At 36.7% G+C, this 19,413-nt stretch overlaps 1 protein-coding gene across 1 annotated transcript in view; it reads left to right on the forward strand.

The window, feature by feature from the left end:
* Window positions 1–19,413, forward strand: part of PIEZO2 (piezo type mechanosensitive ion channel component 2) — a gene marked incomplete at its 5' end in the record, with an annotated part of 234,741 nt that overhangs the window by 124,508 nt on the left and 90,820 nt on the right. The window contains 2 exons of the mRNA XM_081322722.1: window positions 6,970–7,132; window positions 18,193–18,400. Of these exons, the coding sequence (XP_081178848.1) occupies window positions 6,970–7,132; window positions 18,193–18,400 (371 nt within the window). The remainder of the gene's footprint in view (window positions 1–6,969; window positions 7,133–18,192; window positions 18,401–19,413) is intronic.

The following is a 19,413-nucleotide window of genomic DNA, read 5'->3' on the forward strand; positions in this document are numbered from 1 at the left end:
ATACTTTAGTTAATTAATAAATAATAAAGAGACAACAGAGCATAAAAAATAAACAGTGGTACTATATATTTGTATACTGAGATTGTTACACAATATACCCAAGGCTTCTGATAAAAAGGTATATAAATGCTTGGGGAAGCATTATTATTAGACATGTGTATTGTAATGTTCTTGAAATAATTCATATTGCATTTATGCCTCAAAAATATAACCTCAGTGGATTATCTCTGAACCTCATGCCCTTTACATTAATTGTATTGCCAACAGATTCCTATATTTGCTTCCCTAGAAAAAATTGCTAACAGCATATCCATTGTTGTTAGTTGCGAAGTTGTGTCCGACCCATCGCGACTCCATGGACAATGTTTCTCCAGGCCTTCCTGTCCTCTACCATCTTCTGGAGTCCATTTAGGCTCACGCCTACTGCTTTAGTGACTCCATCCAGCCACGTCATTCTCTGTCATCCCTTCTCTTGCCCTCAACCTTTCCCAACATTAGGGTCTTCTCCAGTGAGTCCTTCCTTCTCATTAGGTGGCCAAAGTATTTAACTTTCAACTTCAGGATCTGACCTTCTAAAAAGCAGTCAGGGTTGATCTCCTCTAGGACTGACCAGTTTGATCGCCTTGCAGTCCAAGGGACTCGCAGGAGTTCTCCAACACCATAGTTCAAAGGCTTCAATTCTTTGGCGCTCAGCCTTTCTTATGGTCCAACTTTCACAGGCATACATTGCATATCCATATTTGGGCTTAATGTTTCTAGAGTGTTGAGGTTTCTGTCCAATATTTGGGGACCAGCAAAATAATCTAATGAATTTAATAAGTCTTCTGAATTCTGATTAAAAAAAACCTGATTTTTTTTGCATCTCTCTGGTGAACATACCAATCAGAATTTATTTGCTGTACATTGTTTGCTGCAGTGTTTGGCTCAAAATAGCTTTAAAATGCACTTAGTATACATTTAGAAAAATACATTTTGTGCAAAAACAATATATTAAATACATTTTTCCAGATTAAAAATCCAATTACTGCAGTAATGATGGATTTACGATGGATTCATCTGTCTATGATTTTCTATAAAGCAATTTCTCCAAACATTTAACAATGATAGAAATTAGGCTGTGTATCCAGCTGTGTAGGACAAGGAGTGGCAGAGCCTGGGGATGGAATCAAAACAGGAATCAGCCTAGAATCTGTACAACCTAGAGTCCAACCCCTCTTGAATTCCACTAAACCTTATCTGGCACCAAAATAGTGCTAACCATTAGTTGACTAAATTCCTGTGCGTAGGCATGAGCAATAAATCAGTTTAATTGTAACTTAACATGTGTTCCTGGTCTTTCATGCCTGACTAGTTGCTTTCTAATTCCAATCCAGGCCTGGTATTAAATAAGATCTTATAATTACTAAATGGCTGAGTTAAAAGGTTTTTTTTCTGCCAAATGCCAGAAATAGAAGGTAATTTCTCCCATGCAGTTTAACTTTAAAAATGTTTTGCAGCAAGTATATGATTGTGTTCTGCAGAGATGTTCAAGCTGTTCTCAACTTACAACCGTAATTGAGATGGGAATCTTGGTTGTTGAATGAAGCCTTTGTTAAATGTGATATTGCATGATTGTTTCACTCAATGATTGCAATCCTGGCCTTCCCAGTTGCGGTCATTAAATTTGAATCACGGATCATTAAGTGACCAGAATTCTGGTAAGGACACTCCACCACTCCAGAACCATTTTGCAAAGCCTCAATCACCCTACCAAACTTTCTTACCAAGGTTGCTTTGACATTCTCCAAGCAGGCATGATCCTTTGCATACTTCAGCCAGCTCAGCTCAGCTGCCACCGCCCCTAGGCCTCTATTTCATCCAGGATCAAAGTCCTGCTGTATATAGATGATGCACTCAGTACAGTGCAGGTGTTTTGTTTGTTTTTTAAAAGAAAATGCTATTATGTCCACAAAAGAGGGAAAGCAGAATTACCTGACTCCAGTACTTAGTGCTTTGATTTAAAAACTGCTCACCCAGATATTATTGGCCTTACACAGATATGAGTTCCTGTGTACCTCTATCCCTTTTGAAAGCTTATATATGAGAGGAAGCTGATAATTATATTTATACATCACCTAACTGTACTTTTTTCGTTATTCCTTTTTATAAAAAGTATAAAAATAATGTGAAATGATTTTGTATCATATAAAAAGTCAAGTTTTATGTCAATTTCAAGAACTACTTAAACATTACTTTTCTCAACTGTAATTTACCAACTCTGAAAATGTTTATAAATAATACACAACCTAATATACCTGAGTGTAATAAGTAGGCAGTTATTTACCATATGTTATTTGATTGATGAAAAATATAAAATCTTGTCATGCTTTAAAAAAGAAATATGGTTTGAATGAACCTGTTTGAAAGTATAACAAAAGGGTTATTTTTTTCTGCGGTCCTTGAACCCCAAATTTTATTATACCATTCATTTGAGAATAAATTGTCTGAGGGGTCCTTGAGCTTGCTTGTTTTCTTGCAGAAGTTTCATTACTGTAACTAGGTAACACCATCAGTGCTAGTAAGGAGTGCTGTTTGCTATCAGTTTATATTCTGATGTCTTGCCCGTCTGGGTGGGTGGGGGCAATCTTAAGGATTCTTTGGTTGGGCTGTGGGCTGTTTACCAATGGCTCTTTGGCAGTTTCTTGATTGGGGTATTGCTAACTTGATTATTGGTCTGAAGTTGGCCTTGGAATTAATCTATGCTGACCTGAGTGGAGAGGTGCTGGAGTCTTTTTCTCTTTGGGGCTGGTTGATTGTTACTTTTGCATAGTCTATAGATGTTGTTAATGTCTATGTGTCAATAAATTGTCTCTCCAAGGCATCACATTTTTTGCCAGTATGACAGTATCAACATATAAATCATTAGTTTTTTAAGTTTTATGTAATTGTTATATTCAGTGAACATACACGACAAACCTGAGGTCCACTTTAATTTCCTAATGGTTTACTTTGCCCATTTTTATAAACATTAAATTCGAGAGCTTTTGAATCCTTGGACATATCCATTATAGTTAAAAACATATGACTTTGTTAATCTTCTCCTTCCTTCCTTCCTTCCTTCCTTCCTTCCTTCCTTCCTTCCTTCCTTCCTTCCTTCCTTCCTTCCTTCCTCCCTCCCTCCCTCCCTCCCTCCCTCCCTCCCTCCCTCCCTGGAGTCATGTACTATCTATAAATTATTTTGTTTTTTTAAAAATTTTGGCAAAGAATATAAGTCTAGAAATCTCAAACTAATGCTTATCCCCTTAGTCAAAAATAATGTGATTTTCCTATCCTGAAGGACAGATTTTATGTTCTAATGAAATAGCATATAGTTTAGATGTTAACCTTTTGCTGAACTTTTGATAGCTTGAATTAATGTTCCAAGTTTAATAAGTTGACTTTAATAGCTTGGATATTGTATTGAGAGGAAAAAAGGAAACTCATCTATGGAAAATTAAATCAGATAGGATTGACTTCTGAAAAATTTTATTTTCTCAGTGGGAACTACAATAGTTATGCTACATAGCTAGCATTTTAATTCAATTGTCCTTGGTCTTTTCATGCTTTTGAAATATTTCAGTACAAAATAACAGTCTACAGCTAATAAAAGTGGTGATAGGATGTGCATGAGGATGCCAAGTTTCCAAAGTTATCTTCAAAAACATTTAGCATTAGAACTGTTTTTTTTTATGTAATCAGCACAGGAATCTAAGCTTTTAATTCTTTTTTAAAAATTGCCATGGATTTTATGGAAATTGATGATGCAACTTCTGAATGACATCCTATATCCATAATATTTTTCAGCTTGAAGTTTTATAATACATCATAAATTGGAATATCTAATCTGCCATAATCTGATTTAGCATGTGGTTTGTTGCATGCAAGCTTGGACTTTCTAGCACGTATAAAGACAAAATTTATTTGTGTTTTTTAAATTCTTTCTAATATACACATTAGTCATGTTGGCTAAGAATGACAATTATTGTACTCTTAGCATATCTGGATGGCATCAGGTTGATAGGGGTTGTTTTAGCTGAAATAGTTGTCCATTTAAATCAGGGGTGTCAAGCTGCCGGCCCGCGGGCCAGTTTCATCATACTGAAGCTGCACCCACCCCATTGCCAGAAATGCAAAAAGAGTCGCGCTACGTCGCAACACGTCACGTGACGTGGCAAATTTGACACCCATGATTTCAATGATCTCCCCTATGACTTGGCCAACCTGCTGTCCCTCTCATTCGGAAACCTTCTTAGGGAATAGTAAGGGTGGTGCATTCTTTTGGAATTTAAGCTTTGGCATTCCCCCTCCCCCCCTTTGTCTTGAAAATGTTTTCAAGACATTTCCATTAGTAGTTCTGTTTCAATATCTGTTTCCAGATCTCATATGAGAAATAGTGCTTTTTGCTGAGAAAAGAAGAAATGGAAAAAGAAGAAAAGTGTCTCTGATATGAGATTTCACCAAATATTCACCAAAATATCCAGTGATCTAATAATTAGATATACTATAAATATATATTATTTTACCATCTATCTTATCCATCTTCATATTTTCTGACCTTTTTCCTGAGCTAATGATCTTATGCAAATGTTATCTAACAGGGTTTGTTTTTACTGCTGCGTTGTTGTTTTTTTTTAACTATTCCAGCCATTCTTCTGGCCTATTAAAATTAAATAAACACAGAACTATGCGCATAGCTAGAGATGGTCCACTGAACATAGGATTGATACTAAGTCTTGGGTATTGTTTTAGAGCAATCGATGCTCAGCATGAGGTGCACATTTTTTTTTATTCCTGGGCAATGCATTGAAAACATAATTTGGCTTGTTTAGAAAATAAATGAGGCCTAAGAAACAACATGGAGGGGAGCGTCTAGTTTTAAATTTGGCCCAAGTTTGGTTTTCATTTGCAGCATTGAACCATAAATGTTGCATGCTTTATGTCAGTAATGAGCCTACTAACTTTGGCATGTCATTAAATAGCAGCATTCTTCATGATGCTATTTGGAAAGCAAACATTTGGCAAATGTTGATATGTTGGTGAACATTTTGCCAAACTGTTTTTTCTCCTGTACAGTGTAACTGCCAAAAATAAATAAATAAGATATGTGATTATTAAGGCTTTACATATTCTTCAAGACACTTGAAATTTTATGTTTGCTAACATATGTTTGCTTACCTATGCCAAGTAATTTTGATGTTATGCCTCGTATACTATGATATTTTTCTACAATTTGCTTCAGCAGATGAAACTTTCTTGATTGAAATATCAAGAATCTATTATATTTATTTTGCTAGGAAGAAATCATTTTCCCCTCCGGATAATTAACAAGGAGTGTTGAGGAGACAGCTGGTTATCTTACAGTCCTTGAGTAGAATAAATAACATACTGTATTTGAAAACAAATTAGTAAGGGAGAAATGCAGATATTTATTGGAAATGCTTAAAATTAGGCTTTTTGTACATACTGTCAAGTAAAGCACAAATTATACACAATCAGATGCTGGCATCAAAAGATCGTAATACTGTAAAACAGGTATGTCAAACTGCCAGCCTGTGGGCCAGATGCGTCATGCCAAAACCGCGCCAACCCCATTGCCAGCAATGGGGGAAAAATCGCAATACATCACACAATGTCACGTGACGTTGGGAGTTTGACATGTCTGCTGTAAAAGGTCTGCTGGATTAGGCCTGAAGTCCAGCAAGAGACATTCAGGAAGCCTGGAAATGTTATTATTATTATTATTATTTTCTGGCACACAACCAGATGTTCAGACTGGATTTGGCATTTTTGTCCACCTATCAAGCCATTCCCAAGGACCTGGGATAGGCAGAAAGGTATTATGGTGTTACAGATATCATCACAGAATGTAAGCTGTTCTGAGTAAAGCTGCCTTTTGCAATTGACTGATAATGAATTTGTCAATGCTGATGGTGTTCAAGTGGTGCTCTAGTTCAGGGATCTCCAACCTCTGGGTCTGCAGTTGGCCAGAGAGTGCACATGCAGCTCAATTTGCGTGAGTACTGCCACATCCACTATCCAGACTTTTTTGTCTTTCTTATCGATAATTGTTAAGTCTGGTGTGTTATGCAGCATATGCTTGCCTGATTGTAATCTAAAATTCCAGAGTACTTTAGCTTCTTCATTCTCTGTGACTTTCTCTGCAAGTTCTTGCTTGCAAGCAAATGGTATTTCTTGCAGATCTTCCAATTCACCATTGTTGCTATTTTGTCATACCACTGTTTGTAGTAAGTCTGTGCAATCTTTTTGAAGCAGCTAAACAGGTGGTCCACTGTTTCTTCAGCTTCTTTACACAGGTGGCACTTGCTATTTGTTGCTGTCTTCTCAATTCTGACTTTGTATGCATTTGTACTTAAGGCTTTTTATTATTATTAAACATAGATCTGTTGTATATCCATATTTTGATGGGTGAAATTTAAGATATTCTAACTTAAATTATGGTATTAAATGTGTCATAACTAATAAAGATCAGATGATCTCTGTTAGCTTTAAAATAATTATATTTTTAAGGGATTTTATAAAGTAAGATTTGAGAAACCCAATATCGATATGGGCTCCACTGTGGCTGATTTTTTATGTTGTTCCCTCCTCAAATGGTGCTCCAATTCATGAATTGACCACTTTTCTACAGTCTGCTCATGATGGAAATTCTCTTATCCTCTCCTTATCTGGGGATTCTCTGTTGGATCAGGCTTATCATTGGTCCATCAGTGCCATCTCCACTCCTTCAGCAATGATGTAGTCTGCTATTTCTTCATCCAGAAGTTTAGTCTTCAGCCGTATTTATGGTCTTTAAAAAAAACCAATGAAATCCAAAATGCAGCTGCAAAATATAAAATATTTTTTAAAAATATGTTTCCTGTAGTTGTTGTCAAACTTGTTTGAATAATTAAATAAGAACCAACCTTCTTTGTCTCTTTCAATTTTATACAGTGTCAAAGGGTCAGATGCTGGCAATGGTATCCGAATTTTTGTTCCTGATATTCTCATGTTTATTGCTAGCCTGGTCACATGGCTTGTGTGCAGAAACATTGTTCAAAAGCAAGTACAAGAAAATTTGGGAGAATACAATGCCCAGTTTGAAAATGAAGACATGGTATGTGTGTATATTTACTCTTTAATTATTCGGGGGGGGGGGTTCTGGTGTGCCTGACACTAGGGATGGGCTTTGCAATTTACTTTTTCAGATGAAGGGGAAATGCTTTATTATTAATTTTACACTAACTGAAATACATAACAACTCCCAACTGTGTACTTTCCCATAAATGTGGGAATACATTGTGCTGCAGATAGCTTTCATTTTTTGCTATCTCTTTAGTATTTCTCAAAGGAAATTCCTTTTAAAAATAAAGCATCCTACCATTCTTTTATTTAGAAATATAAACCATAGGAGTTTGTTACACAGGAGTCACAGTTATGTAAAAAAAAACCACAATGTAGTCAACCTATTATTGTGCAGATGGTATGATTATATATTTTATGTAAGTCACATAATGACATTTGATGCAAGTATGCAAACCATGTCAAATGGACCAATTTGTGTAGTGATTAAAGCCCCACCTTAGAAACCAGGAAAGTCTGAGTTCTAGTCCTGCCTTGGATACAAAGCCAGAAGAGTGACCTGCCCCCCCTCCCTCTCCCTCCCTCCCCCAAGAAGAAAGCAATGGCCCCATTCTCTGCTAACTCTGCTTTTTGCAAGCCATTTGGGAAGCATGCAAATAGTGACGATATGATCGCTTGCAAAGCTGTTGGTTTTGGGTTTTTTTACACCATCATAACTTTAGCATGTCAGCCAGACAGTAAGAAGGGACTACTTGTATTTGCAGCATCTCCAAGTTGTCAGAATTTCCAAACAATCTGCTAACATGAAATTTGGTCTTATCATCTGTACAGGTCAGTTATAAAAATGTTGAGACAGATGTTGCTGAGACATATCCTATGATATGCAGATGCCTTATACTTGAAACCTTAATTTTAGAATCTGGTAAAGTTGGACTATAAAATTATGCAATGTAGCTTATCCATTGTCTAGTTCATTCAAAATCATAGTTGTATATGTATTTTCATAGAAATACAGGATTCAGTGGAATTGTTTCTATGAAGAAATGCATGGAAAAACTATAAAAACATTAACATTTCCCGTATATATACCTTATTTTACTCACATGGATTTCAGAAACATTATAAATACCAATCCAATAATCTGGCACATGTCCAGTTTTATATCTCCTATTTATATTGTCAGAAATATAAAAAATTCATGCTAAAAAATTCAGTTAAAAAATAAATATGTAAATTATCTAGACTTCTGGTAAAAATCTAACACAGAGCTTTTCCTTATTTTCCTGGTATGTTTATTTGCTTATTCTCCCAAGGATTATTTCATGCCTCAGATTCTGAGATTTCCACCCCCCCACAAAAAAGAGGACAATACGTGAGAAGCAAATAGAAAATTTTTAGTGCCTTTTTCAATTTCTCATACTACAGTTTAAAGTACTTTACCACCTTCATCCCTATTCCCTCCAGGATGCAATTTGCCTAAGACATGAAGGTAGACAGCAGTAATCAAATAACGTATGTACAGAGAATAAAGCCTTCATATTGTTCATCCTTTTGCTTCTGCTGTCTGTTACAGAGCGAATGATGAGCATGTATAGGCATTGTTCTTTCTGAGCACAAAACTATTCAATTATCTGGCTAGGTGTCTTAGTAGTACAGCCGCCCTATACAGTACAATATAGCCACTCAGATCCAATGCAGAAATATTTCTATAATTTGTTGTTGTTAGCTGCGAAGTCGTGTCCGACCCATCGCGACCCTATGGACAACATTCCTCCAGGCCTTCCTGTCTTCTACCATCTTCTGGAGTCCATTTAAGCTCACGCCTACTGCTTCAGTGACTCCATCCAGCCACCTCATTCTCTGTCGTCCCCTTCTTCTATTGCCCTCGATCTTTTCCAGCATTAGGCTCTTCTCCAGTGAGTCCTTCCTTCTCATTAGGTGGCCAAAGTATTTGAGTTTTAGCTTCAGGATCTGGCCTTCTAAAGAGCAGTCAGGATTGATCTCCTCTAGGACTGACCAGTTTGATCGCCTTGCAGTCCAAGGGACTCGCAGGAGTCTTCTCCAGCACCATAGTTCAAAGGCCTCAATTCTTTGGCGCTCAGCCTTTCTTATGGTCCAACGTTCACTGCCATACATTGCAACTGGGAAGACCATAGCCTTGACTATACGCACTTTTGTTGACAGGGTGATGTCTCTGCTTTTTAGTGTGCTGTCTAGATTTGCCATGGCTTTCCTCCCCAGGAGCAAGCGTCTTTTAATTTCTTGGCTACAGTCCCCATCTGCAGTGATCTTGGAGCCCAGGAAAACAAAATCTGTCACTACCTCCATTTCTTCCCCATCTATTTGCCAAGAATTGAGAGGGCCAGATGCCATGATCTTGGTTTTCTTAATGTTAAGTTTCAACCCAAGTTTTCCTTCTTCACCCGCAACAAGAGGCTCTTTAGTTCTTCTTCACTTTCTGCCATTAGAGTGGTATCATCTGCGTATCTTAGGTTGTTGATGTTTCTTCCGGCAATCTTAATTCCAACTTTTGATTCATCTAGCCCTGCCTTTCTCATGATGTGCTCTGCATATAAGTTAAATAGGCAGGGCGACAGTATACAGCCTTGCCGGACTCCTTTCCCAATTTTGAACCAATCAGTGGTTCCGTGTCCAGTTCTCACTGTTGCTTCTTGACCCGCATATAGGTTTCTCAAGAGACAAAAAAGATGGTCTGGTACTCCCATCTCTTTAAGAACTTGCCACAGTTTGTTATGATCCACACAATCAAAGGCTTTAGCATAGTCAATGAAGCAGAAGTAGATGTTTTTCTGGAACTCCCTAGCTTTCTCCATGATCCAGCGCATGTTGGCAATTTGATCTCTAGTTCCTCTGCCTCTTCGAAATCCTGCCTGTACTTCTGGTAGTTCTCGATCCACATACTGCTGAAGTCTAGCTTGTAGGATTTTAAGCATGACTTTACTAGCATGAGAAATGAGTGCAATGGTGCGATAGTTTGAACATTCTTTGGCACTGCCTTTCTTTGGAATTGGAATGTAAACTGATCTTTTCCAATCCTGTGGCCACTGTTGAGTTTTCCAAATTTGCTGGCAAATTGAGTGTAGCACTTTTACTGCACTGTCTTAAGATTTTGAATAGCTCAGCTGGAATACTGTCACCTCCACTAGCTTTGTTGTTGCTCAGCTTTTCTAAGGCCCACTTCACCTCACATTCTAGGATGTCTGGCTCTAGGTCAGTGACCACCTCATTGTGATTATCTGGGACGTTAAGCTCATTCTTGTATAGTTCTTCTGTGTAATTTTTCCACCTCTTCTTAATCTCTTCTGCCTCTGTTAGGTCCCTGCCATTTTGGTCCTTTATCATGCCCATTTTTGCATGAAACGTTCCCTTCATCTCTCCAATTTTCTTGAAAAGATCTCTGGTCCTCCCTATTCTATTGTTTTCTTCTATTTCTTTGCACTGTTCATTTATTTCTATAATAGAATTTCCTTATTTCTAAAAAGCTTGTTAATAATCACAAAGCGGTGTTTTGTTTCAGTTTGCCCTTCAGAAGCTGTTCCACTAGGTAAGGATGTGGAACTGATAAATATTGCATTTTGGTTTGGCATTAATGTATGCCCTGCATCCTATGGTTGGCCTTAATTGATTTTGGGTTCTGAAATGAACATGCATTAAAGGCTGCTAATGCAGTACTGTTTGGGAAACTCTTCCTTCATTTGTGATTTACAACACTGCTTCTAAATTTGGGAAGGCAGGTGAGAATCTGCAAACAGAGCTGGATCTTATAGGTGTCTTCAAGCTGTTTCAGAAAGATCATATTCATTTTCTTTCTGTATTATTTCAGAATACAATGTTAAGGAAAGTGAAACACAGGCTTCTCTTGGATATATTCACAGAGACAAAGATCCTTTTTCAGGAAGAAGTTGATAATCACTTCTCTGTATTCATGCACTCTAAGGGCATTGCCCATCTAATTGTATAAAAAACCAACATCAGCTGACAATTCTGAATGTTAAAAGAGAACTGTTGAACAATGAATGACATTTTCATTATTTATCTATTGCTGACTCAGTACAGACTTTCAGCAGTTTATAAGTATACACACAACATATCTAAAAGCAATGCAGGTCTAACGTATCCTGGTATACCAATAAGCAAAATAATATAAAAACCCCTGAAAAACAAAATTGGTCATTCTGCTGAAGATCTCCATTATGGCTGCCTTCCTAAATGTCATCAGCCATTCATATATCTGGGGGATAGGCTATTCCATAGGGAGGGAGCGTAAACTGAAAAACAGTGTGCTTTGCTCAAAACTCAATGGGAAGAGAGAGACTCCCAAATTCTCAAGATTAGACACTCAGCTTAAATGCCTAATTAATGTGCCTATATAACATACTTTTCATGCTTTTCAAATATTTTCACTTAACTATGTTTCACTAGCTATGTAAGAAATTGATGTAAATACCCAGTGTTGGTAAAGTGTTGAAAAATGTCATCATAGCATATCATTGTGGTGTCTGAATGTCAATCATTGCTGCACTGCAGAATTCTATTCAGGAGTTGGACTGAAAAGACTTGGTGATCCAAAATCACACAACAAACTTTCAAGGCTAAGGGTGCATTTTTATTGGCCCTTGACCAACACCTCACTAGGTTTCATTTATGCAAACCCCCCCCCCCCCGCAATCAGTTTTCAGTGAACCTGTCAGTCTGGATTTGTACAAAGCTTTGTTCACAGACCTTGTGCATTCTGGTTAGGTAAATAGTAATAAAATAACTCTTTTAAAATTAAATATGATTTTTGTAAAAAAAACAAACACCTAAAATCTAAAGCAAATAATTATAAACCAGGGCTTTTAAAGATTCAGTTCATGTTCCTCCTGGAAAGAAACTGTTTAGATTTTTTAAAGCAGACAATTTCTCTTCCATCCTCATAAAGACATTGTATAGACGCTTACCAATATTGTGACATTAATATAACATATGATACTTTAGGTTTTTTTATATAAGTGTTATTCAATAAAGGCAAAAATGGTTAATAATTACAGTACACTGTACAATACACTATAAGAGCAAGACTGTTATAAGTTCCAGTCATTATTTTGGAATATGTTTGTGCATGAACAATTTGTAATACTTTACAAATTACAAGAATGGATTTTGATTCTGACTGGGAACCCCCTGTTGATGTATGTGTCAATAAGATCTATAGTACACTATTGTTTTAGCACAATGGTGCATTTGTGTGTTTGTGTATGTGTGTATGTCTCACAGAGGAAATATTTAAAAGCTGAATGTTAATAAATCACACTAAAATGTAACTAATGGACATTCTGGCTCAAAATATAGTAGTAGCAGTCACAGCTGCTGTGGTAGCTGTGATGCTTCCGGCCTGGACTTTATCTGAATTTGACAGTTTAAAAAAAATGATGTTGAGTGATGGGCTTTGAGACTTAACCTAAATGACCTAGTAAAAAAAAAACCAAAGCATTAAAATGGCAGTCTTAAAGCTATGGCAGCCTGAAATCCTTTTGGACTTCTGAATAGACATGGATCAAATTAGATAATTATCATATGCCCTAGTTCTGCATTGTTATTATTCAGCAAATACTATGTCCTTTGAAATTTGTTTATGTGATTGAATAAAGTTCCACAAAGTTAATTACATTTAAAATAAGCTTTTTATGAGTAAAACAAAACAAAATCTTTTCCATGACCCAAGTTGCTCAGTGAGATTTCTTTTCAAATAGTCATTTCTTAAAGGGTGCCCAATGTCAACATCTTTAAAATTTCCCTGACTTGTTTGTTATGTATTATATACATAGCATTAACATTGATAATTTTGGGGGGATCTTGCCAAATAACTACAAAAAATACTATTCTTCAAATGTTGCTCAATACAATATTTTGTGTCATAATGTGCAGTGAAAAAGAATTCAAACAGATGTTAAATTGCCAAATGCTGAATGCTTGAATAGAATATTCTTTATTGGTCAAGTGCAGGGCTTTTTTTCTCATAGAATGCTCAGAACGGCGTTCGGGCACCTTTTTTTGCAAAAAAAAGCTTTTGCACAAGCTGTGCTGCTATTGGCTTAAGCCTATTGCAGGCTTTGCTCTTTTATGACTCATGGACTTCAACTCCCAGAATTCCTGAGTCAGCCATGCTATTGGCTTTTGGAAGCCAATAGGAATTGCTGCTGAGTTGCCAAAAGACCCGGCAGGCAAATGTTGCACAGGCAACATCTCAACTAGGTAAGTAAGATATTATTTGCTAATAGGATATCCAAGTATGACACAAGGAAATTTTCCCTGCATGGAGGGAGTAGTGGTTTGTTTCACTTTGTTTTACTTTTCAAATTGCTGTAGGGAAGAAGTGATGATTAGAAAAAGGCAGGAAGTTATTTTTATTAGGAAGAATTCATTTATCCCATGCTAGATCTTTGGGAGCTTAGTACCACCAGCACAGAACATTTGCTTTTCTGAAACTTCATTCAAATTCAATTCCTGATAGGGGCATTTGAAAAAAAAAGTTATTTATTAAATTTATATGCTGACTATCTCACCAGGATGACTCTGAAGTCAAGGAGAGGGCTTGCAACTTCTGTTTGTAGTTATCCATGTTTCTGCACACTGAGATAATCAGCCATTGTACAAATACAGAGCCTATCATGCTTTTATATTTATATGGAACAGATACATTATCTGAAATTTTTGGAATGTGTAAAAAATTTGAGCCAGCACAGAAACTCATTTCCCATTGTTTGTGTATATAGAAAGTAAACCCTGAAATAGATTTGGAAAGAGCAAGGACTTTGATTAAATGGAAATGATGCTAAGCATAGAACTGTTGAGTTAATTTGCAGCTGTTTCTTCTGTTTTCTTTTTATGTGCTTATGATTTTATATCACATTTTAAAATCAGCCAAATTGAATAGGAATAATGTGACTGAAAGAATACTAATTCTGAAATATAGTAAATATCTTTAATAAGTAACATTAAATTTAGCTTTAGTGTAATTTGCTTGTTTACTGTAGCTAAAACTGGAAATTATATTTCTAAAGGATTAGTTTGGATCATTGGAAAGAAAAAAGGTTTAATATTTATGATTCAAAAATATAAATATGTGAGAAACATGTTTTTAAAGACCTTTGCAGCTTGTTCTCATATATACCCTGCCAAAAAGGAATAACTAAAATTATGAAATTTAGAATCTACCAAGCTTCCCTCCCATGGACAGAAGGCAATCAATGGGAAATGTGAATCTGTAATCCATAGCTTTAGCAGCAATAATAAATCTAATTATATTTAAGTTAGCCAAACCGTGGAGCAGTGGTAGCAATCTTCTATCACAATGGCAAGCCCTTTAAGTTTATATATTGTTGGGGAGGGAAGGGGGGAGGGTTGATGGGGATTATTAAAATTTTGTAAAACTTTTCAATAAAAAAAGATTATATATTGTTAATCATATAAGTGAAGAAATGAGGAAAACTGTGGTTAAAGAAATTTGATCCAATAATAAAATTTCATTGATAATTGATGAATCAACCACAATAAGCAAAAAAACTACCCTCATAGTATTTGTTCGATGCTGTATTGAAGGTATGGGAATGAATTCAACAGTAAATTTGTTTTTGGACTTGGTAGAACTTGAAAAAGTAACACCAGAAGGAATATTTGATTCCTTACTCCAATGTCTTTACTCTTATGGGATGACAGAAGATTATTTGAAAAAATATTTGATTTCTCTGGCATGCGATGGCGCCGCTGTGATGATGGGATGTAAAAGTGGAGTGAAAAAATTGCTGTCAGAACGTTTTCCTTCTATTATAGTTTGGCATTGTGCTAATCACAGATTAGAATTATCAGTAGGTGATGCTGCCAAGGAAACTTCAGGAATAAATAGATTCCAATCATTTATTGATAAACTATGTCATATACCACGCTTCACCAAAGAATAGCAGAGAGTTGCATTCATGTGCAGAATTACTGGGGACTGAGCTGCTGAAAATTGGAAGAATTTTAAGTACCCGATGGGTGTCATCTAGTTTGCATACAGGTGTTTTTTTAAATCCCATTTATATCCCACCCTTCTCTGAAGACTCAGGGTGGCTTACAATTTAAAGCACAAATCAATGTGCTTAGCAATAGCCTTCATCCTATGTATATGCCTGCTTATTAGGGCTTTCGCCCCCCCCCCAAGCAACATTATTACAAAGTCAGCTTATTGCCCCCAACAATCTGGGTCCTCATTTTACCTACCTCAGAAGGATGGAAGGCTGAGTCAACCTTGAGCCTGGTGGAATGCGAACCTGCACTAATTGCAGGCAGCTGGTGTTACTTAAGGAGGCATTAACCCACTGCTCCACCAAGGCTACAGTTTTGGCTGTATGGAATAATTTCAAATCCTTTGTGTATCATTTTGAACAAGCAATGCATGATCCCACAAGAGATAAAAATGATAAATGCACTTATGATGGCTTGAAAAGAAAAATAACATATACAGAATTTTTATTGGACCAGGATTGATGTGTGACGCTCTCCAAGAATTGTCAGATTTAAGTTTGGATCTACAGGACCCCAACATCGACTTGTATAAGGCAAATAAGAAAATAAAAATGCTGGTACAAGTTTTTGAAGAAAGAAGACAGAACTTTGGGCCCTATTATAAATGTGCTGTTGCTGCTGTAAGTGATCTTCACTTTTGTGGAGTTTTACTTCACAAAAGAGATTCAAAACATGATCCTCCCATTGACCCAAGTATATTTTATACAAAATTGAAAGAGTTAATTGAAAAAAGATTACTTGATAGCAAAGACAATGAGTTGGCGTATTGGTCTCGCGTACTTGATCAAAAACATTGGCCTGAAGATGTTTATACTCAACTGACATTTGGAGAAGTGGAAATTAGAAACTTATCAATCAGACTGCAACTAAATGAAAGAGAAATGATTCGTGGATTCCGTGAATACATTCTCAAAAAGACATATCCAGAAAAACAGTTGCATTTGATACGGACTCTGAATACCATTCCTATTTCTTCAAGTGAATGTGAACGTGGCTTTTCACAGATGAATCTAATTGCCACCCCAACAAGAGCTTCGTTAAAAACTAAGACAATTTCAGCACTTTTGTTCATCAAACTTGTCGGACCACCTCTCAGACTTTTCGATCCTTCAAAGTACGTTGATCTGTGGTTACTCAGAGGACGACATTTGGCCATAGATACTAAGAGCAAGGAAAGGAGTCAAGAAGATTTGCCAGACGAGAATTGGACAAAAGTTTGGAATTTTCTATGAACATTTGCCTTAAATACAATAAATTAAATGTATATTAAGAATTTAATATATAATTGTTTAATTATATAAATAAATATATTAAAAAAATCATATAAAAAAAAGATTAACAAGATGAGAGTTCCAGCACCTTTTTTTTTTTTAGAAACAAAGCCCTGGTCAAGTGTGATTGGACACACAAGGAATTTGTCTCCGGTGCTTAAGCTCTCAGAGTACATAACAACATAGTGTATAAATCACAAATTGTAAATCATAAGATACAGTCATAAATGATAAGATACAAGTAACAAAGTTTGTAAGATATCAATAGAAGAAGGTAATAGGAAATATGAAAAAGATAACAGCAATACAGCCCTACTACATAGGTAAATATCCATAGGCGTAAGACAGTGCTGTGGGAATAGGTGTTAGGAGAGTGATGGAATGAGAGAAAAAAACCTGTATTTGTATCTAGTTGTTTTAGCATGCAATGCCCTATAGTGGGCATCTTGAGTTGAAACATGCCCAGTATGTGAGGGATCTGTAGATATTTTCTCAGCCCTCTTTCTGACTCGTGCAGCATACAGGTCCTCAGGGGAAAGGAGGCTAGTTGCAATTGTTTCTTCTGCAGTCCTAACTATCTGTTGAAGTCTGTACCTGTCTTGTTTAGTTGCTATGCCAAACCAGGCCGTTATAGAAGTATAAATGATAAACCAAAAGCCTAATAAACTGGAAAGTGTTACAAGTGACCTTTTAGACTAGAGCGTAAGTGGTATGATGGATAAAGGACCAAGCATTGCCTGGAGTAATTTATCACTCCTGAATAAACAGGTAAAGTTCTATTTAAAAAGGCTATGTGTGTCTGTATGTGAATGTGTGTTTCCCCTCTTTACAAGAGGAACAATAGCTTGAAGGGAAACAGTTTTGAAAGAGAAATGCCTCAGAAAGAAGAGAAGGGGAAAAGGAAACAAGCAGTTCCTTTTTACATTTAATAGAGAGCTACAGAACAGTGCCAAATATATTGGTCCCGGTAGCATTGAAATAAACCACCTGGAAAATGATGTAGGGAAAGACAATGTTAAAAGTCTGAAGCCCTCCCTACCACACTTTCAGGACAATGGTTGTGCTTGGGTTTCCCACTAGTAGATAATGCTGAGTCGAAGAAAGGACAGCTGGAAATTCACCAAGTGTTGCAATGAAAGCAAGCCATATTCCATTCCACAGGAACAGCAACAATAAAAGACTGTGTGGACAGCATCTTTATCAGGCATGTCAAACCTGCGACGTCATGTGAGGTCGTGCGACGTATTGCGACTTTTCCCACATTGCCGTCAACGGGGAGGGCGCGGTTTCGTTGTGATGCATCTGGCCCACAGGCCGGCAGTTTGACATGCCTGATCTATATAGATAGACTATGCTCCCATCTCTTGTGGGTGAGCAATGTGGATAAGCAGTTGAAATAATAGTAGAGAAGATTTTATAGGGAAAGTTATTGGATTGAGATGATTAGGCAAAAAAGAATGTCATGGATGGAAAACAAGATAGGAAATATTTACAGTTATTGGAACAACAGATGACCAAATAGTCAAGATTATGGGAATATCCAATTACAGAATAGAGTAGAATAGAAATAGATAGACAGTAATTGTTTAGGCAACATGTAGGAGAAAAAAAATAAGAATAAACTGTTTATCCACAAAGAAACAGAGAATAGTTAGCATTAATTTAGGAAACACTTGCCTTTGGACTCATAATCAGTATTTTTGGTGATTTGTGTTAAGTAGATTCATTATATATTTTTGTAATTTTCTATTTGTAGAATGAAATTGAGAGAATAGAGGCGGAAGATGCATTAATATGTGAAGATCTAGATGATGCAGAATGTGGAGAGGAAGAATTTGAAGAAACGACAAAATTAAAAATACTACGCAGAATTGCCTCCATAGCTTCCAAAGTGAAGGAAATTATTGGTAACCTTATAACCACAGCTGGAAAAGTTGTTGTTACAATTCTACTTGGTACAACAGGTGGGCTCTCTTCCTTTGCCAAGTTCCTCAATAATGGTAACAGTTATGATTGCCTTTAATACTTTTAAGACACTTGAACAGAGTTTTTGATAAATAAATATATAGTGATCTGTTTTATGTCAAATTTCATTGCTTTTGCATACATTTATTATCCCTAAAATGGCATCCAGCCTACAAATGGCAAGATACACAAACAGGTAACTATATTATCATAAGAACAAATGAATAGCTGTGTTAGACTGGTTCAAATAATGTAGATGATCAAATTTGTACATGGGAAAAATTATTTCTGGTTTGTGTTCTTTTAGAATATAGGTTTGATTATTAAGAACTCTTATATACTTTCCATTTCCTTTTTTTGACTCTTTCCAAGTCAGAGCAATATTGGAAAGAAATTATATATAGGGTGCCAGATTCTTTCTATGTGTGAGGAAGAAAACTGAACAGAACAATTGCATTGTTCATTTGATAGCAATAGCACTTAGACTTATATACCGCTTCATAGAGCTTTACAGCACTCTCTAAGCGGTTTACAGAATGAGCGTATTGCCTCCAACAATCTGGGTCCTCATTTTACCAACTTCAGAAGGATGGAAGGCTAAGTCAATCTTGAGCCAGTGAGAATTGAACTGATGACAGTCACCAGATTTAGCCTGCAATACTGCATTCTATGAGGGACGCGGTGGCTCAGTGGGTTAGGACGCTGAGCTTGTCGATCAGAAGGTTGGCAGTTTGGCGGGTCGAATCCCAAGTGCCGCGTAACAGAGTGAGCGCCTGTTACTCGTCCCAGCTTCTGCCAACCTAGCAGTTCGAAAGCACGTAAAAATGCAAGTATAAAAATAGGGACCACTACGGTGGGAAGGTAACAGCGTTCCGTGCACCTTTGGCGTCTATTCATGCCGGCCACATGACCACGGAGACGTCCTCGGACAAGCGCTGGCTCTTCGGCTTTGAAACAGAAATGAGCACCGGCCCCTAGAGTTGGAAACGACTAGCACGCATGTGCGGGGGGA

This window comes from Vipera berus (assembly GCF_964194415.1).
Source record: "Vipera berus genome assembly, chromosome: 3".
In the NCBI taxonomy this organism is placed as follows: Eukaryota; Metazoa; Chordata; class Lepidosauria; order Squamata; family Viperidae; genus Vipera; species Vipera berus.